This window comes from Lutjanus erythropterus, chromosome 15 (assembly GCF_056507025.1).
Source record: "Lutjanus erythropterus isolate fLutEry1 chromosome 15, fLutEry1.hap2, whole genome shotgun sequence".
Lineage (NCBI taxonomy): Eukaryota > Metazoa > Chordata > Actinopteri > Lutjaniformes > Lutjanidae > Lutjanus > Lutjanus erythropterus.
This window is the reverse complement of record NC_139331.1, coordinates 32,415,234-32,437,359: the sequence shown is the minus strand read 5'-3', so window position 1 is coordinate 32,437,359 and position 22,126 is coordinate 32,415,234. Positions and strand designations below refer to the sequence as shown.

The 22,126-nt window shown below is 41.1% G+C and overlaps 1 protein-coding gene across 1 annotated transcript; it reads right to left on the bottom strand.

Moving 5' to 3' along the window:
• Nucleotides 1–1,103: 1,103 nt before the first annotated feature.
• On the bottom strand, nt 1,104–22,009 carry garem2 (GRB2 associated regulator of MAPK1 subtype 2). Its single transcript, XM_084738052.1, has 7 exons — nt 21,706–22,009; nt 16,078–16,218; nt 7,872–8,002; nt 6,606–6,771; nt 5,667–6,517; nt 3,239–3,408; nt 1,104–2,027 (listed from the first exon to the last, which is right to left on the bottom strand). Exons 1-7 carry the CDS (start codon nt 21,815–21,817, stop codon nt 1,427–1,429), a joined length of 2,172 nt encoding a protein of 723 aa, XP_084594178.1. The 5' UTR covers nt 21,818–22,009; the 3' UTR covers nt 1,104–1,426.
• Between the last annotated feature and the right edge of the window lie 117 nt (nt 22,010–22,126).

Sequence of the window (22,126 nt, the reverse complement as noted above, 5' to 3'; positions counted from 1 at the left end):
TCAAAAGACAGATACTCCCATAAAATGATTCCATTTTATTATTGGTAACACTTTATAATAACCAATCATTAATAAATTGTTAATAGTTAATTAAAGTGAGTTATTTATTAACAAATAATAAAATTATAATGAATAATGTATTAGCACTAGTATCATTTATGTTATTTTATCATTAGTATGTATAACATATTAAAACATTATATTTTGTATCATATTTGATTCTGATTACATTAATAAATTATTTTATTGTTGCATACGTAGCCAAAACATCTCAAACAATGTCTATTATAGCTTTATTACTAATTAATAAACACAATGAAATAACTATAAACTAACATTTATTATTTATATATCAGTTTACTGTTTATTAATGATGGTTATTATAAAGTGTTACAGTTTTTACTGGACACATTCAGTCAGATTTTTTTGTGTACTGGAGCGTAATGCAAGCAATAACAGCTTATTATGTGAAGACATTACTGAGTGTAATTTCATTTATTATCATGGACGGCTAAATCAAGCGTATCAGAACAAGTGATTTGAGGTACATCACTGTCTGACGCAGTCAGGGATTCTGTTTTAACATGGTAACATGTCTGTGTGTCTGACTACAGACGGGAGGACGTCTCCTTTTACCCTTAAAGGGAATGTTAATAAAAATGTCACAAAATGGCCTCGATACAGAGAACTGTATATTCAGAAAAACTGACATTCAGACACTCTGCTTTTTTTTTTCTTTCTTTAAATTCAGCTTTAATCACCTATCTCTTTCTTATCACCTAAGAATACTTTTGTTATTTATACCAATTACAGGCCACTGAAGGTCAATGAGACTGATGAAGAAGACCGTGCAAGAGACTCAGGTAGGGGACAGGTTCAGTTCTGTTACACGTCCTAACGATCGACAGTAGAGGCTTTAAATATCTTCACGCCTCTTATATTGCAAGAACTCACATTAAACCTTTACCAGAATGTAATATGTAAAAACTGCAGAGATTCTGCCAAAATTTCGTATTTGTCCAAATACATTTTATCTAAAATGAACAAAAATGTCAGATTTTGGGGCCACACAGATTCATGTAATACTGACGACTTTTTGTAGCGTCGTGGTCGATTTTCTGCCCTAAAGACGAATTGAAACGGGGCTCTCTCACCGTGTCGCTCTCTGTCGTAGCCATTTGTTAGTAAACTAGTCCCAGTCTGTGATTCAGACAGGAAATATGCAGTCAGTCTGACAGAGACGAAGTGTCAGTTCTACAGTTTGACCACAAGGTGGCGCGGTTTCCTTCAGCAAAGTCTCAGCTTGAGTCAGTGGGGCTCAGCAGCCCGTTGGTCACAGTGGAAGGCACATTCAGGTCGGCTCAGCAGCCAACAGGCACATTATCAGGACAGTGTGTGTGTGTGTGTCTGTGTGTGTGAGTGTGTGTTAGATCTTGGGCCTCCAGCCCTGTATGAACTGTGTGATCTTGGTAACGTGGAGTCGGCTCAGGTGGAAGTCATGTGACAGGATGTCCTCAGTCAGCTGCACCAGGAGGCTGCCGTCGATTCGCTCCCTCTGGAACACGGCCACCGCCGCCTCTGAAAGGCCGATGAACCGCAGGCAGGCCGACACCTCCTCCAGTGACAGCACAGACAGGTCAGCAGGAGGCCGCCAGGTGGGGTCGGGGGACGGGGACAACCCTTCGGTGACCCCCGTGGACGTCCCGCCGCCCTCTGCACCTCTGGAGGAATCTGTCGTGGGGTTGGCGCCGGGTTCGGGCGACGGGCAAGGGGACTGGCGGTTGAAGGGGTTCAACGCCCCGAAGGGAGCGAAACGACTCTGCGGAGGTGGCGGCCTCAGTCGAGGTCCGGAGGGGGTGAAAGACTCTACCCACGGTTCCGCCCAAGTGGCCTGTGCTGGCTGAGGACTGGCTGTGCTGTCTGCAGGGACGGCAGAGACCGGCTCAGGACTGGTAGGGTTAGGGGCGGGGCAGTCCGCCCAGGAGCACGGGTAACAGTAGAGGGAGGCATCTGGAGAGGGTGAACAGCTGCACACAGCAGGAGAAGGTGACTTAGCTTCTGTATCAGTCAACATGACTCAAAACATAAATCAATTCAACATGAAAAACTGAAATCATACACATTTTATAGGGGTGTTGTTTATGACAATATTCCCATATCAACAAGTCATTTCACAGTAAGTATTTATTTAATGATTTGCAGGTCAGAGGTCATCCAGACCTGTAGGATAAAACTGGACACAATTTTTTAAACATTGGTTATAAACCATTATTTCAACAGCATTTAAATATATTTTAAATATTATTGTCTTTTATAAATATACACTCATTCTGACTTTACCACTGTGATACATCAGCTTTTCTTTTACACTCAGTAAGTGTTTAGCAACTTTAGGACACTACTTGTTGAAGTTTTAAAAGCAATTTTTTTCCTATTCTTGCCTTTGATATATGACTGCAGGTGCTCAACAGTCCGGGGTCTCTGCTGGCATATAGTGCACTTCGTATTGCACCACACATTTTCAATGGGAGACCGGTCTTGACTGCAGGCAGGTCAGTCTAGTACCTGAACTCTTTTACTATGAAGCTACAGCACACGTGCAGGATGTGTCTTGGCATTGTCTTGCTGAAATAAGCAGTGACGTCTCTGGATGGCAGCATATCTCGCTCCAAAACTTGTCTGTACCGTTCAGCACATGTTCACAGATGAAAACAATCTTAAATGTGGACTCGTCGGACCACAGCACACTTTTCCACTTCCTGTCAGTCAGTCTCAGATGAGCTCAGAGAAGTCTGCAGTGTTTCTGGATGTTGCTGATATATGTCTTTCTCTTTCCATGGTAGTGTCTTAACTTGCATTTGTAGACACAGCAACAAACTGTGTTTACTGACAACAGTTTTCCAAAGTGTTCCTGAGACCGTTATAAAATAAAGCAACACATACATTGATAATGGAAATATCTAGTGGTTGCAGCTCTAAACAATACTAATAACAATCTGGTTTGATCAGAAAAAGTCAAATAAGGTATGATCTTCCTCTATAAAACCAGTGTATATTAAAGGGTAAATGGTATTTTTCAACCTGGACACTATTTTCTAATGTTTTTGTGTCTAAGTGTCTAATAAACTTGAGACCGCTGCAGCTGTCAGCTGGCCATGTATTGCTAATCCTCTCAGTAGTTATGTTAATAATTCCAAATAAATGTTCTACTGACTGACTGCATGTTTTCAGACAGTACCTGTCCTGAAGTCCAGAGGAGTAGAAGGACAGGTTGGGTCTCGGGGAAGTGGAGGTTTTGGGGAAGCGCGGCGGGACGGGAGGGCTGGGGGCCGGACTGGAGATGGAGCCTCCTTTAGAGCAGCGAGGGGGAACCGGAGGGGCGATCAAGTAGCGGCACTCCTCTCTCACCTACACACACGTACACACACACACACACACAGAAAAATGAGAGCTACAAAAGCAAAAAAAAAAAAAGTTAAGTCCTAAAACTTGAGTCCTCAGGAGGCTTTATGGGAGTCTGTGTGTGTGTCTGCTGGCTTGTCACAGTGTTCTGCTTGGTAAATGTCAAACTTGGTGACCTTTACACCTCAAACAAACTCCCTCACACACAGTAGCAAACTCTACACACACACACACACACACACACACACACACACACACACACACACACACACACACAGTGTCTTGGCAGGCTAAATATCAGGGAATGAAGAACACAGTGTGTGACAGGGTATAATCCAGCTGCATAGCAGACATCAACACCCACACACTCTCTTTACCGCTGCTGCTGTTAGCTGCCTTCACTTCACTCTGCAAGAAAAAAGTTAATTAAACAAAACAAGCGTGATAATTTCCCCCTTACAAACACAGACAGGCCATATACACTAACATATGAGCACTGATGTTGGTGAACTACCTAATAACTCCAGAGTAAGAACAGCTCAGCTATGAAAACGACTTTGCTTTCAACACAACACACAATATTCTGGTTTTTGAGATGGTTTCTATGGATCACCAATTTAATGATAAAAACAAAAAGATCCTGTAAGTCATTAACATGAGAAACATTCTCAAAATGACTTATTTGTCTCAAAATAAAAAGTATCTTTTGGCTAAAGTTTGCTATTATTTTAAGATGCTAACTTTTATCATTATAATGACTTGCAGGATCTTTTTTGCCAATCATACTGGCAGAAATGGGCTTCAATGGGGTTTCATATATGCAGATACAGGTCAGTTTAGTTGCATGTTTAGACAGAGCTTTTGTCAGTACACATACAAAGCTGAACTTAGGGCTGCAAATAAGTATTTTCACAGTCGATTAATGGGTCGATTATTTTCTTATAAATGTCAGAATGTCAGTGTTTCCCAGTGCACAGGATGAAATCCTTAAATGTTTCCTTTTGCCCACAAACCAAACGTTCACTTTACTGACGTAAAAGGTGTAAAAAAAAACCCAGAAAATACTCACATTTAAGAAGCTGTAATTTTTCTTTTTCTCTTAAAAAACATCTCAAACCAATTAATCGATTATGAAAATAGTTGACAATTAATTTAACAAGTGATTAATCAATTAATCATTGCAGCTCCACTGAACTTACAACTTACAAGTAAAAAAACGACTAAATAAAAAACTAAGCCACAACAATCCAAGAATGAAATGAGGTTCCTCTTTCTATCATGAAGTTATCTGCCACAGTAATGTTACGACCACATGTTGTCTACTTTTACAGTTCTACATTTTTTCAACTCTCTCAACTATCTGGTTGCTACCGTATGCAGTTGAAAAGTACAGAAAGTGATGCATCTTTCCGTGATATTTTCAATCAATATAAGATGAGAAGTTATTAGTTAGAATTCTGGATCGAGTTCAAGTCCCTTGGCTCTGTAAGAAAGAGCCGGAGTAAACTTTTCCGAGCTAATGACTGTTTTACTCACATCATGGGAGCTTTAGTTGTTATATGTAAACAAAGTAATTATTGTTTTACTTTGTTAAAATTATGAGGTGCTCAAAGTTGCTATTAAAGGTACCGAAACCCCAGATTTGTCATTTAAGTCTATTTGTCAAGCAAAATTGCCTGTCTGTATGTGCTACTTTTCATCAGGCGAAGGTCTAGTACCAAAACGTCACAAATACAGTAAATGTTGTGTTGCAAGTTAGACAGTGTGAGGGAGTCCTTTTGCAAGTTTTCCGATCATCAGAAATGATTCAACTGTTGCTTTTTGGCCACTTTTTTTTTTTTTTTTTATCATGAAATCAATAATAATTTGGTCATTCTTAAGACACAGGGGCTCCAATATCAGTATTATGACCAAACTGGCTCTGTACTATTTATTGAATTACTGAATTATTGTAGCATACAGCAGACATGTACCTGCATCCTTGGTGATCACATATGTATTCATGTGCTGTGAGTGTATAGCAGCCTTTCCAGGAAGTCAGTCTGTATGTGTGTGTGTGTGTGTGTGTGTGTGTGTGTGTGTGTGTGTGTGTGTGTGTGTGTGTGTGTGTGTGTGGTCAGTGAGGTTTAAAAGCTGTAATGTATGAATAATTCAAGCGAGGCATCCTGACTTTTAACAGCCGGATGCTGCTGTGGACAGATAAGAAGGAAGAGAGACAGAAGGACAAAAATAAGGACAGGAGGTGAAGACTGACTGAAACTCACAGCATCAGATTTTGGAGGTACGGGCGGCGGCGTAGACACTCTTGTCAACACAGTACCAAGAGAACCGTCCAATGAGGAAGACGAATGGAAGGAGATGAGGTTTGGCTCCTTCCCCAAGCCCTCTGCGTTCTGATTGGTCCAGAGTTCCTCATAAGGGATTTCCTCACTGGTCCTCATTTCAGCCTCAGTCCACTCAGGAGTCACATACTCCCGCTCCTCACCCGGCCCCTCCCCCAGCCGCTCTCCAAGAGAGTCCCTGCAGCGCTGTGATAGGCTGTCTGAAACCCCGCCCCCGTACCCGCACATGGAGAGGCGCTGCAGTGCTGGCGCCAAGGAGTCCTGACCCGACACGCACATGCGAGAGCGCCGTGGGCTCACACACTCCTCCGTCATACACTCCAGCTCTGGCCGTGTTTCTCTAACAGCACGAGAGTAGGCGTCTGGGTCGAATGCGTGTCGCAGTAGAAGGCTCTCCAGCGCCGCCGTGTGGACAGAGGCGTCGGCGACATTGAACCGGGGCATGCAGCGCAGCAGCAGGAAGTGGGAGGGGGAGACTTCCTGTCGGCGGAGCACCATGCAGAGCACCACCGTCTTGCTGACGATGTTGAGCAGCTTGTAGCGGTGACCCTCTCGGACCGCATGGCGGTCATAGGGGTTTCGTGGCGGTCGTGAAGGCACCGACACGTTGACTGGGAGGCGAACCCTCTCGATGATGCTGCGTACCGTGTGCTCCCCTCCCAGCATGCCTTGCTCCAGAGGGGAGCGTGTGCAAAAGCGTCCGCGGCAGCCAAAGGGCAGGCTGACGCTCTGGTTGGTGCGATGGTTCATGCAGACGAGGCAGGGAGTTTTACCTGCAGAGGCACAGACAGAAAGGTCATTATTCTTTTTTTCCTCTCTCATACATGAATCTGTAGAACTCAACAGTTTGGTCTTACTTACTTCTAGGAGTCTTGCCCAGGCGTCTCAGGAGTGCAGTCAGTCCCGTCTTTTCCTTAGAGGGTGTGGCACATAGAAGCTCCGCCTTCCCCATGAGTGACAGCTCATCTCCAGCCTGCAGAGTGAAGCTGTAGGGCTCACTGTCCTCACTGAACTCCCCTGAAACCACCTGCAGCATACACGTATATTTTGATAATCGATTAATTGGTTTGAGTAATTTTTTAAGAAAAACAGGTAAAACTGATTCCATCTTCTTAAATGTGAATATTTTCTGTTTTTTTTTTACTCCTTTATGACAGTAAACTGAATATCTTTGGGTTGTGGACAAAACAAGACATTTCAGGATGGAATTTAAGGCTTTGGGAAACACTGATCGACAATTTTTGCCATTTCACGGACTAATCAAATCGATTAATCGATAAACTAATTGTCAGATTAATCAACTGTGAATACAGTCGTTTCAGCACCTATGAAAAACTATGAAAAATCCCAGTGAAGGTAGACAAAATCAAACACAGATCAATTATGAAAAAAAAAGACGCAGTCAAGAATCATCTGTTCGTCTATAATAGGGTTGTCACGAGAACCAATACTTCAGTACCGAGCCGATGCCAAAACTGTGAAAATGTGACAGCACTTGTTTTTCTGCAGTACCACAGGTACAGGAAATGCAATTCTTCAGGAACTGACACGGTCAGCAGATACACCCACCAAAGCTGAGGTCTGCTGTTCAATTCCAAAGAAAGAAAAACACCTGAAGAGAACAACTTGTCTGAGCTGGTAGCTGTTGCCGTCAACAACACATTAGTAATAGCAGCAAGTACAGCTGCAGCGACTGCTACACTTCGAGTCGACGAAAGGAAAAACAGGAGTCATAGTAGGCTACTCTTCCGACACTCAATGTTAGCGTTTTAAATAAATATTTCCAGACCAATGTTCTGTTAGCATGTCAGTAAATACACTGCTGCTTCTCTCTGAGTTCAGCTTAAATTCAAACGTCAGCAGAGGAAATCACTTTTGGCCTCCATTACTTTCCAGAGATGGTCAACATGCTCCCTGGACAGTGATTTGACAGTGATTTGCATCAGGGTTAGTATATATTTCTTTCTTATTCGTTTCTTTTTTCCTAGAAGCTCAGAAGACTTCTTATTTCAGGTGGCAAACTAAAGTAACAATGGCAGAATTTTATTATTGTTATATTGTTATATTTTATTATTGACTGCTAAATTTCTTGTCTTAAGAAGTCCCTAGTCTGTGAGGAACACAAACCTTGACACTAAAAGTGATCGTCTCCATGACGAAGACCCGGTCAGGGAAGACGCCAGCAACTTCCTCCACACTGGAAAAATACTGGACCGGATCCCTGACGTCTCGGTCTTCATCCAACAACTTGAACTTCCCTACAGAGAAGAGGAGTTTTAAGAAGGGAGATACAGAGATGGAAGGAGGAAGAGGAAGTAAGGCAAAAAAAAAGGAAGTGAAGGAAAGAACGGAAGAAGAATAAGGTGAAGGAAAGAGGAGGTTGAAGAAAAGAGGGGAAAAGGAGGAAGGAGCAGGAGGGAGAGAAGAGAAAGAAAGTGGGGGAGGAAAGGAGGGGAAAATGGAGGAAAGAGGTGAAAAGTTGCTTTTGTTCTGTGTTGCTTTTCTTTTTTTGACTCCCCACAGTCTTACTGCAAACACACACACACACACACACACACACACACACACACACACACACACACACACACACACACACACTTCCGCAGTAGACACAGTTTAGATGAGAAGAATACAAAGACACCTCCGTGACCTATGACCTGGCACCAGCTCCCGGCCAATCAACAGCCGACGGGGTTGACATGGCAACCAATAAAGGACCCCCATTCTCACGCAGAGCAGAGACACATCACCATGGAGACACTCACACACACACACATACATACAACTCTCTCTCTCTCTTTCAGCCTTTCTTTCCCTCGCTCATCCCCTCCTCAGCCTTTTACACTTGTGTGTGTTTGTGTTCTTTACACTGTAAATGTTTTTGGTTGGTGCCACTTTTTGATGTTGTAAAGAACCGTTCCAGGAACGCACAACGCGTTCCAAATCCGCCTTGTTAAAATCACATTATCCTTTATTCTTATTTACAAGTTTATCGGATTGGATTTAACTACTACAACCCTCGAAGGACCCTTTTCTCTTTCTCACAGAGTCAGAGTGTTTGTGTGTGTGAGGGGGGGAAGAGAGATGAGAAAGTTTTTGTGTCTGCAAGGCAGAGCAGAATACCAAAACTCCACCATCCGTCCTCGCCAGCACCTCCCTTCTTTTCTCTCGCCCTCTTTCTCCTCCAACCCCCCAACCTTCCGACTCAAACAGAGCCCCCCGGGAGAATGAGCTTCCACCCACCGAACAATACCAGAAAGTGCTACTTTTCAACACCGACCCCCCCGCCTCTAAGAAAAAGTGACAGACTGAGGACGAGTTTGAAATCAAACAGGTTTACCACTGATATACCAAACAGGACCACAGCTCCAACCCTGGAAACTCTGATAAGTACGAAGATTTTTGAGTTATAGGTCAAACAGCAATGACGATCATTTTGGCAGAATTTATATGTGCAATAACTTTGCAATGTGTTCAGCTTTTTAGTTTTTGCACAATAAAGAAGAATACACAAAAATGATGAAGATGAAGACAACAAATATCAGCAGAAGCAACCACCACAGCTGCATAAACAAAAAGTTCGGAAATACTATACTATATTATTGAATTTTGTATGCTTCTATATTAGGGGTTTATATCACAGGTTTCATCATGATATGCTATTATATCAGTTCTATGGAAAACAATACAATATTTCTGATATCACTGTCTTCCACGATACGATTCGATTCAGTTCGGGAGGTTTGTGATCAATATCAGACAATATCATATGTTCATTTAACACATTTAACTATATTTATGTCACCTCACAAAAAGCAAGTAAATTATGATTCAGCATTTTTGATGACTGAATTCTTCCAGACATTTGTGACACAGACATGCCATTGGAATTTCAAAATAAAGGTATATCTTAAAGATGTACTTTGTATTGATCATATTGGACCATTGAACATCCGGATCGATGTATTGTTAAAACCCTATTCTATATTCTTTTATGTTTCAGAGGTTTTCAGCTTTTTCCTATAGGTGGTGATTATTTTCTGTGGATGTTCTTGGGGTCAGTTTGTCATGTTAATATAAAGTGTTTTATAATCTTATAAAATACATCCATTGTTTGTTTCTTGTTCTGAGTAATTCTAGATAAATCTGAAATTTGAATGGGATCTCTGATGTTTATTCACTGCTGTAAATATATTCATTATGTTTTACTATTGTATTAATATGTGATGGCTTGGATATTTATAGATATCCTGACAGCATAAACTCATTAATCTCTTAACTGGGTATATATCATGAGAGATTATCGAGTGTGGAATTCAAGTGGTCAAAATAACAGTTTACAGCAGTTATAGTGGTTATTGAATTCTGGCACTTCATGTTAACAAGCTCCTGTTATTCTGTGAGAAAATGTTGTCCCAGGAAATAAAAACAGACTCAGTCTGAGGCTTTAAAAATCCCTACACATCACGCTTTGGCAGCAAGTTCCACATTACAAGGGTGGCTGTGGCGCCACTTGCTTCCCTGAAACCCATTCATTCATGTTTTCTGTCCTCCACTCTTCAGTCATCCTCGCCGCTCACTGATGGACAGAGGATACGGACAGAGAGAGGGAGGATAAGAAGGAGGGAGCATCCTGTTGTCCGTCCCCAGGGGGAAACCTATATTGCTCTCCTCCTAAGCTTATTTAGACTTCCTGTATGAAGTCATCACACAGACGTTAGCTCATCACTGGCGATGGCCTCTGATTCAACAACAACTCACCTGCCATATTTAAAGAGCCAGAAATGTAAGAGTATGCATAAATTTTAATTGGCCTTGTTGGCTGGCTTGTTCTTGTCTACTGGAATGCGTCATTAAAATGGTTTACAGCACAACACGAGGATGTTGGGTTGATGTAATGCTGCAGAAATAACCTCCAGTATGCAAACCCAGGCATTATTTTATAAGAAAAAAATCCCAATTTGAAACACCCTACAGCAGTCCATACAAGGCTGTTACTAAAACCTGTTAAAGCTTTACAATAAAGCTCCTTTTACATCCCTGTAAACAATTTTAAGGTCATGTAAAGCGAACCCTTGATTTACAAAACTCTTGCGAGATTTGTGAGTTGTTTGTTTCTTCTGTTTCTTGTTATGCAACCTAATTTTATAATGTGACAAGCTGCGGTTAATATTTGGCCAAGTTTAGAGACAAACAGCACTCAGTTAGGGTTCATGACAGATCATGGTTTGGGTTAAAATGATCACTCTTGCAAGATATTTCACAGGTCTAGGGTTCCCTTCTAGACAAGACATTTTTATTTCTTGCCCACAGTTACTCCCGCCAAAAAGTCGTCACACTGGATGGATCAATTGACCGAAGGATAAGCGTGGACCGCACTGGCCCCTTGGACACCAAGACCCTGAATTTGGTGGGCAGTTTTGGTGGCCAAAATTAAAAACAATATATATATATAGCATGATATATCGGTAGCTAGCTGACAACCTGGCGACGAGTACTGTTTGCTGTTTTGAAGTGTTGAAAGAAAAGGCGTGTTGGAGGAGGCTCGCAGTATGGAGGTAAAACTTCAGCCGACCAAAATTTTATCGTAAGCCAGAAATCCTTCTGACCATCCGATTGCTAGATTGTTGATCGTTCATACAGTCAATCAAACTTCAAACTGAATGTCAGTTGACAGATTCTAAAATTGGTTGGGGGTGGGTGACCCATTCAGAGTTAAAACTACGTGTCTGCCAGGCTTAAAGAGGAGATTTAGAGTTTTAGACACCTACAAAAAAGCTCTGAAAAGTTTTCTTTTATTTTTCTAATATTACTGTAGTGAGACTAGATTGAAGAAATTATACTATAACTGCACTTTTCCTATCACTTATTCCTTCTTCTTCTTCAAGTCTTGGCAGTTCTTTTGAAAGCAAAAACACTGTGGTCAAGGAACTTTTCATTCCTGCAATTTTACTACCTCTAGTCCCTGGATATTTTGTTGGAAATGGGCCTTAAAGGCCAATTTTGCACATGCAGTTCTGTTGAAAGAGATATTTAATGTCATTTGTGTCCCTGGTGATAACTTTCTAAAGCTAGAAAAAAAATTAACCTGATGGTAATGAATGACACTGTTGAGTTACATTATGAAAACTGTAGGATCTATGGTCCATACAAGAGACTATAAATCACAGCATATCACAGCTTCAGCTGCTTCTATTATAGTCATTCTTGTTTTCATGTGTCTCTTTTAATGCCTCTCTCTTCTCTCTTCAAGTGCAATACTAAATCATTGGAATATCCCTTTGAGAAAACCTTGTGCAGCCTATTGTTAAATCAGCGCTTGACCAACTACAGTGAAGCCAAGACAGCTCCTGTTTACTCAATACAAAATATTGCCAATATTGGCAGTCACATGCTTCCGATGTGAAATGCTGAAAAGTCTAAAATGACAATGATCTCAGCATACCCCCTCCCACCCAAATGTTCTTTCATTCTTCCGAAAAGGAGCCTGAGAGGCGGCAGCAGTGTGAGGTGACATCAGCAGTCCATCAGTGAAGGAAACAATGAAGAGGAGGCATTAGGATCCAGTTACACAGCGAATAATGTGACTGGTCGGACAGTCTGAACAATGGGATTGTGGGGATTGAGCTCCGGTGAGGTCATAATGACTAGATTCATTCAGCAGGAAGACGACAGGTCAATGGACAGGAGGAGCGAGGGAAGGTCACATCTACGGTAGCTGGTTGGTTGTGTGAATGGAGGCTGTAGTGAGTGTATTAATCTGTTCAGGTCTGACTTTATGAACCATTATTCAGTATAATTTAATGTGAATGTTTAAAGCACGTGATGGAAAATTTAATTTTAATCAAGTTTTACTAAATGAGTTTTATGATTTCAAGAAAGTCAGAGGCAACTTAAAGGTCCAGTGTGTAAGATTTATGGGGTTCTCATGTACACATATTTTCCATCAGTAAGTTCCAGGTGTTCTTTGAAGCTACTGCAGGGTTCAACATTAACCATGGCCCGATGGCTCATAGCCACAAGAAGTTACTCTGTGGCCACCAAATATTCCAGTGTTTCCAGGTTTTATCCCCATACTGTGAACCTTCACCAACACAAAGTTACACCTCCACAAACATCCGGATTCCTTCACACCGTTTAGTTCAACAGTCCATGAAACAGTGAACAGTTGCCAGTTGGCTAGAGATAGCCTAGTCAGGGCTACTGAAGTTGGGGTTACGAAGCCTACTTAAACTGCTGACATGATCCACACAGAAGCACCGGAAACACAAAAGGTGGACTGAAAAATTGAAACAGCAATGAAACGTAGGACTGAATGGAAGCAAGATTTTAAGTGGCCTGAATATGACACATCTAAAGACATAGGGCCTGATTTACTTCAAGTTTACATGTGTAAAAATATGTATAAACCTGATATCACAAATGTCCAAGACTGCACACATTGGATATTTAGTGCATTAGCTTTAATTAATATGCAATATGGGGCGTTTATATAGGTTAATTTAACACATGCACTGCAATTTACCACATCATAACCGCCTTTTCTGTACTATTTTTACATATGTTTGCATTTGGGCCACCAAATTTAGAGGCTTGGTCACTTATGGGGTCAGCGGTTAAAAATATGGTGTCCATCATTGTACAGTGTATAATGTTTATATTGAGACATTTTATTTACGTCTATATTATCCAACATGTCTCCATCTATTTGCTTAATTTTATACACAAATGCCCAAAATTCAGTCTGACATATTGTGTGTCTTTGAAACTTTAGAATTTGAGTTTGCTGAGACTGGCTCAAGATAAAGGCTTAAATAAGATCAGTAAATGGCAGAGGGTTTCCTGACTCGTGGTCCTTTTGGAAGGAACTAACCAGAAGAAGGTCACACAAACAGAGCCCAAAATTAGCAACAGCCACCAGCCAAATGCTGGTAAACTGTACAAGTGGCTGGTAGAGTTGCTTCACTCACCAGCCAAAAAAACAACAGCGGTAATCTATTGAGTTACTGGTACATTTGAACTTTAACCAGCCACTTAGCTGGTAGACACAAGAGTTAATTTTACACCCTGCTCACAAACATAGAAAGAACATGCAACTTTGACACAGAGAGGTTCCTGTAGGCCCTAGTGGGGTTTGAAACCATGACTCTGCAACATAAAGTGCATATGTACCATTTCACTGTGGAACTTGCAGCTTAAATCATTGACTACAACTGGAACAAATCATGTGAAACTCATTCACCTTCTCTCTGAGGAAAACTGTTGTGATCCTGGAGTTTATATTCTGGGTCTGTGTTATGTCGGATTTGAAAGGTCTCAGCTTTTGAATGTTGTCTGCCAAGTTCATGATGAGTCACCAGATACCAAAAAAAAAAACAGGAGACTGTTCCACTACTATTTTAGAGATGTGTTCCTGTTTTATCTGAGCTGGACTAAGACAACTTCTTATCAACTTAGCTCACATGGAATAAACTATTTAGCTCTTAATTTAATGTGTTCAGGTTTATAATTTATGTTTCATGCATGGTGACCAGATGGATTAAAAGTCACTGAAGGTTTTGAAGGAATGTTCAACACATATTCACATTATTGCTTTCAGTGTTTGTTTGCCAGCCCCCAGAAAGACATTTTCCCCCAACAAAAATAGAGCAAGTGGAAAATGCCGTCCTTGTGACAAGTCGTCCATATCCCCCTGAGACATTTTAGGCAAAAAATGGTATTTTTAGGCTGAAGACGAAATTTTGAACGAATAGGAAGACATTTCAGCACAAGCAGAAATGCAGTGTGTGTGTATGACTTAAGCCAGAGGTTTTCAAAGTGGGCCTCCCCAGTGGGGAGGGAGTCTCCAGTTTTAGGGGAGGCTCAGTGAACTGAAGTGAACAAATGACAGCATACAGAATAGCCTAAATGTGTGATGAAGAGATACAGAGGTACAGTATTGGGAATTTTACTGTTTTTCTCATTTTCCATGAGTCTGAAACTAATAAATGCTTTTGGACAGACCTTTTTTATCTATTGTTTGTAGTGTAAAGTTATGTCAAACTGCAATATTCAGCTATCTTGGCTCAATTGTTGAGCACTATGGGATCAAATAACATAATCATGATCTCATAAACATTAAGGATTTTTAGGCAAGTCAAATAATGGGTGGTCCACAGTTTCAGACTTCGAACACTCCTGATGTAAGCTGTTTCTGGGGACATTTTTCAGATTCAAGACCAGTTAATAGTGTACAGCAGATGGAATTAACCCTTCGCTAAGCTCTGACCTCCTACGTTAGTGTTGCGACACCTGTCAAGCTATCCATTCTCGCGCTGCACATACGCCGCTTACAGTGATAACAGTGATAACACTGTTGGAACAAGCTCTTTGATTCCACATTGAAGTAAACAAAAGCAGCTTTTCATCTCTAGCTAATGACTGTGGATTTTGTTGGAAAAAATGCTGACTCTCACTATCAGATTTCATAAGTGTAGCTGGCTAGTAAGCTAGGCTAATGCTTGAACTCCTTGAGACAGCTGGGAAGTCATCTGACACATTTTAGAACAGGAACCCTGTGAGTGTCTATTAAATAAGTAACTTAATGGTTCTGTACATGATATAATGTTAACACTAAAAGACAGAGGCTCGAAAAGTGAAATACGACGTATATCTATACAATAGAAGACAGAAATACTCATTAATGAGAGAAAAGGAAGTATAGACACTTGATTAGTGCAGCGGACCTTGATATGGTCCCCCAGCCAGACCACCTGGACCATGATCACCCCAGGAAGAGAGCCAGGATAAGAGCTAAGCTAACCCAACTTAAAGAGCAAGCAAGAGAGAGATGTGTTGTAGTCGGCCCACTTTGATTCTGTGCCTGCCCACATCCTCCTCCATGTAGTGGCATCAAACAAGTTTGGCTGGAGGCGACATTACTGCAGCTAGTAAGCTAGCATTTGTTAGATGGACATGCTAACGCTCGCAGCTTACGTTAGAGCAGGTAAAGATAAAGTTTAATCCATTTCTCACAGGTGTGCTCTTGTTGTTCATGTTTTGAAAGATGACAAAAAGACACAACCATCCAGACTTGTGTGACACAGACTATCCCTCTTCTTAGAGCCCCATGCACACCGCTGCAACATGTAGAAGAAAAAGTTATACATATCCTTTTTTTTGCCAAACCCACAGGGAGCCAATGGATGGAGAGGGGCTGAAGAGCTGCAGGTGGCTTGGGAGCAGGAGCCTGGGTTAGGGTAATTCTCCAGGAAATATATCTAATGTCATTAAAAATGACATAAGTAAACATGTAATTGTGTGTGTGTGTGTGTGTGTGTGTGTGCTTGCTCACCCTGGTATTGCAGAGGGATGTCTATCTTGGGGCCAATGACGTAGTGTCCCTCCTCTAAGCTGTGGGCAGTCACTGTGGTCCACTGACGACAGGAGTGCAACAGCACCACATCCTCCTCCGACAGACCCTCCACACATTCACCTGCAACACACGCACACACACATTAGCACACAAATCAACACGCAGAAATTGATTAGTAATAAACAAGCAGTCTACGGACAAAAAACAACAGCTTTTTCATGTGTATGATCTCGCTAAGCAGCTCAGCAATGGAAAACACTAAAACATTTACCCTACACACACACACACACACACACACATTCAGGATTCAGTGTCCATAATTACCACCATCAGTGACGGTTCACCACCCCTAACCTACTCATCAGGACCCGGCTATGTAACTGGCAACCCACTATTACACAGCCCACACACACACACACACACACACACACACACACACACACACACACACACACACGCCCACACACACACACACACACACACACACACACACACACAGCTCTCCAGCTTTCACTAGAGCCATCATGTAGCACAACAGCATTGATTTCTGCTGATAGCACAGTGGTACAATTCAATCACATCACACACACACACACACACACACAAATAGCTCACTCTCTCTCACACACGGATCACATGGATGCACTTCTTTTTACTGACGGAGAGCTGTTACTGCCGAACCTTTCAATCTAACTACCTTGTTGATTGATGGATTGAACACACACACAGGACAGATGATGACAGATTGATTGTCAGTAGAAACATAAAGGGGCCTCTGAAAAGATAATTATCAGTAGAAGACCTCGTTTACTGTGGGCACTTTGACCTCAGGTGTGATACGAAACTGTGATATCCATATGTCTGACATCACTCTGGTCAGTGAACATGACTAAAACAAGGCTTTGCTGCATGTCAGTTCACCCAAATCACAAATAGACACACTTCCCTCTTATCCTACAAGATTATGAGGACATGCATTTTCTGTTGTGTTCACAGCAAAAACTGCACACAACAGCAATGCTACTTGTCATAAACAACATGCTTCATTGGGAATTCTTTCCTCAGAGTGCCACCAGTCAAAAAGGTGTTGGCGTCAATGAAAGAGTCAATAAAAGGAAGTCGACTGCACACTTGTCTCCATTTGCACACACCCAATTTATTATCTGAGCTCTGACAAATGTCTATTTGATCGAAAGCTTAGACAATAAACTGGGTGTTTGCGATAGAAACAAGTGTGTGGAGGGTTCGGTTTATTTTTAACAAGTAAAAGTAAGTAAAAAGAGAACGGTGGCAAGATCATACAGTACACAACTATATCAGTAAAGTGCTTTATCAAAAGTAAAAGTACCATTTATTTTGTATAGTTCCTTACAAAGCAGCAGTAATAATAGTACTTTTAGACTAATCATATTATTTGTCTGCAAATCCTTAATCTGCAAAGTAAATACTAACTGCAGCTGTCACATAAATAGAGTGAAGTAAAGGTCATAATTTCCCTCTGAAATGCGGTGGTAAAAAATAGCATAAAATGATAATAATCAAATCAGATAGAGTAGAAGTACCTCAAAATTGCAGTTAAAGGTAAGCCTGCACACACCTTTCCTAGATAGCACAGTTCAGAAAGAAAGTAGTTCCAACATGAAACTGCTTGCAAGTCTGTGTATTACCATGAGTAACAGGGTTGAGCTTTGTAAAGATAAATGGCTGGTGAGTTTTTCAAATGTATTTTTTGGTGCTTTGAACGCCACAAGCACCAAAACCAAGCAACTCACGACAAATGATCTGGATCGGTGTTTCTCAAACTTATTACACCATGTGCAACCTCGGAAAACACTGAGCTCTCTAAGTATCACCTAACTGTTTGCTGCTGGTTTAATGAACACTTTACTGGCGCTTCTTCAGCGGCCACCAGCTCTCATGCTCGGTGCAGTGTCTTTCACTTCATTGTCAACACAGCTGCTCGAAATATTCTCCTCCTGAGCTGCACTCATCCTGTTTGGGACCGTAATTGCTGTGTTTCTGAAGCAGTCATTTTCATTCTCTTCATTTTACCTCTGCTTACTCTCTTACCATCATATTTTTTCCATATAGTGGATGGATTGTGCAGTACTTTACAAGTATTTTATGTTTTTGAATGAATTTATTTCATTTTTTTAAGATATTTTGGACATCCCTGCGTTGTAAAATTAGAGAGAGCTTGCATGCCACCAGTGGTACATGCACCACGGTTTGAGAATCTAGGATCCAGTGCTACAGGCCAGAGGAAAAATGTTTTATATGGGGGTGACCTGCCCCTTTAAGCATGAATACATTACAGTATGAGTAAATGCACTACTTACTTTTCACAGCTGGTTACAACTAGGGCTGCACAATTAATCATAAAAAAAATTGCAATATGTCAAAATGCAATATCCAAATTGCAGACTTTTGAAAAAGAAAAAGAATGTGTAATACAACAGCATTATAATGAGGTACTATAGTGCTGCATAGATGACCTGGCCCACAAAAAAATAAAATGAAAGAAAACATGTTTGTTTGGTACAGACCTCAATAAAAACCACATCATCGTGATTTTAATAGCTTTTTTTTTTTCAATGAACATGAAAATTGTACTGCAAAACTGATCGTATTATCACCAGATTTCGGTCAAAATAATTGCAATATGACTTTTTTTTTTATCAAATCATGAACCCTAGTTATAACTACAGATAAATCCACTTAGGTTACATGAGAAAATGTTGCTTCCACATGATCTGGGTTCATGTACACTTAATTCATACTGACATGTAGATTGAGGATTGCCCTTGTATAATCTACTGTACTCTGAAGTCATATCAGTACTTGTCTTTGGCCAGTGTTTAAATTAATAGCACGCAGCGTTCATATTGTATTAGGAAAACCCCCATCATAGTGAATTACACCCCCACACTCATATACCACCGCACCACAGATAAAACACTGTTGTTGTTTGTTGTTGTTAATATGAAATGAAGGGGGAAAAAGCTTGCCCGAAATGCTGACATCATGCCCTGTTGTAAATAATTAACCACCATCTGGGTTGGCTGGTTGTGCAAACAAACAAGCATCTGTGGGGTAACTACAGTGCGGTTAATAAACACCTACGTGTGCTGCTGCCTCTCTGCACAATGCACACACGCGCGCCGGTGGAGGTAAGGTGCGTAATTTTGGAGTTGGTGAGGGGGGGATCTTGGTGACACGGCTGGCTCGGGTGCGCGCTTTTGTCCACGAAGTAAAGTTGGAGGTTTTCCTGCTCGTCGCTGCTCGTTAGTATTCACCACGTTCACCGACAGATTACAGCATTTACATATGAAAAGAATTGAGCAGCACTTCAGCAGCACAACAGACACTTTGTGGCTTTCCGGGCCTCGCTGGACTGGAACAACTTTGGCCATGACACCCATCGACCGTTCCCAAAGTGAAGACACCAAATCTGGTGAATCACATCATCATGTTAATGGAGGCAAAACAGTAAACAAATAAACAGAAAACTGAACACGAATGTTGCATAATGACTCCCTTATGCAAGTCAGTGGATTGGTGTGAACTAGAAAAGTCGGTGTCCGGGAATAAATGCTGCAGCTGCATCAAGGTAGCCAGATTGAACTAAAACAATAACGGAAATAAGGCGATCTTGATTTCAAAATAAGAGCACCAAACGTGCCCAGGTAACTGGTCCTGTCGGCTAACTTTTCAATATATTGCACACTCCTAATGTTTAGTCAAATTACATCAGTGTTGCATGTGATGAACAAATGATCTCATCCAGTAAAGCAAATGTTATTCACTATATGAAGTTTTTTTTTATTTTATGTTTTGACAGCACGGCTCATTTTAGAAAAACCCTAAATCCTTATTGAACTCAAAATTAAAAAGTTGCACTACTTTCTGCCATCTGTCACCAAAGGTAAGTGTTCATCTGGAGCTAAGAACTGATTAATTAATGTATTAATTCATCAGATTCATTCATTAACAGCAGAGAGGGTCGCTGATCTCCAAGTGTCATTTGGTGTTGACATAATATTTACTGGAATCGCCTTTCGAGAATTCTGGGTGGTGAAGTTTTAATTAATCATCCATTAACATGATGATGTTTCCTAGTCAAAGTTGGGTAATAACCTCTAGTTGGTGTAACGCTGGTTAGTTTTAGCTCTCACAATAAAATTGATTACTGAATCAAAGATCCAATATGTAAGATTTAAAGATATAGGCAGAAATGGAACATAAAATTCATAAGTATGCTTTCATTAGTGTTAAATCAACTAAAATTAAGAATCAATGTGTTTTTGTTACCTTAGAATAAGCCATTTATATCTACAGTGGGTGTGGGTCCTCATCCATGGAGGCTGCCATATTGAACTGCCATGTTTCTACAGTAGCGTAGAATGGACAAACCAAACAACAGCTCTGGACAGAACATTTCACCCTTGTGTGCGAGTTTCACAGCCACAGTAGGTTCTCCTACATGTCTAAAAGGGGAGAGTGTGACAAGGTGTTTGCAATGTTTGTAATTTCCACCTCATCAGTAAAACAGCTGAGCACTGACTAAAATGTGATGTCACTTAATTGCATGTCTTACATGATCTCACTCCGTCAGTCTTAACTAATACTGACATTACAGACGAGGTGCATCATGTTATGTGGTTCCTGATCTCAATTACAGCATAGATACAGTATGTAGTTATCATTGATTGGAACATGGGGAAAAAATGACATATTTTACAAAATAAATCTTAACATCGTAAATCTCATGTCACATTTGCGGCTGCAAAAATAAGTTTAAAAACTTAAAGGGACAGTTCACTCAAAAATGAAAATTCAGTCATCACCTACTCACCCTCATATCGATTGATGGTTAAGTTAAGTTCTATTTTTTTTTTTCTGTGAAAAACTCCAGCAGTGTTTTGTGGAGTAAAAAACTAAATATGACCTTAAACCGGCATGAGGGTGAGTAGATAATGACTGAATTTACATTTTGGGATGTACTATCTACTACTTTAAGTGACACTTATTTGTTTATTTTTCTTCTATTAAACTAATAATTGTAGGGTAATTTAAATTCTATTTTGTGAATTATTTTCCAAGGTAGAGTAAGGTTACCCTATGAACTACTGATACAACTGATTACATTTATTGTTATCTTTGTTTTTATTTGTTTTTTTTCATCTCCAAAAAGTTTTTTGCGCCTCTATAAAATGACAACGTTATGGATTTATTTTGAAAGGTTTAACCGGAAGCCGTACTTTTTCCTGCCTGTCTTGACACCGTTAAAATGCTCCACAGATTCTTACTAAATTGCTTCACTCGTCACTCCATCCCAACGTCGTTATACTCCCAAAAAAACCATCAGAAACACACTTTCCTCGATGACAGTTTAGGTTTTTCTGTTTTCCCGGATGGAAAACCGTGTTTATCGTAAATTATCATCATCTCTGTCACAGTTGTCTTAACTCCGGGGACACGAAACGACGGAGGACCGTTGGAGTTAGCTGGCAGTTGTTAACAGCACGCAGCAGCGCGAAAAGTTTTTTTTTTTTTTTTTAACGGTCGCGATGGAGGTCGAGGCACCTGGTGGAAGTTGTCTCTTACCGTGGGCCAGGCGGACCAGAGTGGGCAGACGGAACTTGCTGACCACCGCGTCCAACGGCAGCGCCAACGGGCTCCAAGTGATCTCCGACAGGCTCGCCGACAACTTCTCCATCCTCCCGGGTCATCACGGTACCGCAGATAATGGTGATGATGATGGCGAAGATAATGACGGTGGCGTTAGCGGTGAGGATGACGATGATGAAGCGGAGGAGGATGAGGGTGATGGTGGTGGTTTAATGTCAAAGAGTTTCGCCATGTTTGAATGTGGTAGAGAGAGAGAGAGAGAGAGAGGGAGCGCAGTCACAGTCGGTGCGCACGAGCGGTGGGAGGGAGCGCGAGCCCTGTCTCTTTCTCCCTCTGTCATTCAGTACTGGTCCTCCATCCACCCCCCACACATACACACAACAACACAACACTGTCA

What these genes read in the sequence shown, in the direction of transcription:
- garem2 (XM_084738052.1), bottom strand. Translation starts at nt 21,817, where the DNA reads ATGGAGAAGTTGTCGGCGAGCCTGTCGGAGATCACTTGGAGCCCGTTG. An exon ending in CATCCCTCTGCAATACCAGG is followed by an intron (nt 8,003 to 16,077) that starts GTGAGCAAGCAC and finishes TCTTCTCTGTAG; the next exon opens with GGAAGTTCAAGTTGTTGGAT. An exon ending in CCTGGGCAAGACTCCTAGAA is followed by an intron (nt 6,518 to 6,605) that starts GTAAGTAAGACC and finishes GTGCCTCTGCAG; the next exon opens with GTAAAACTCCCTGCCTCGTC.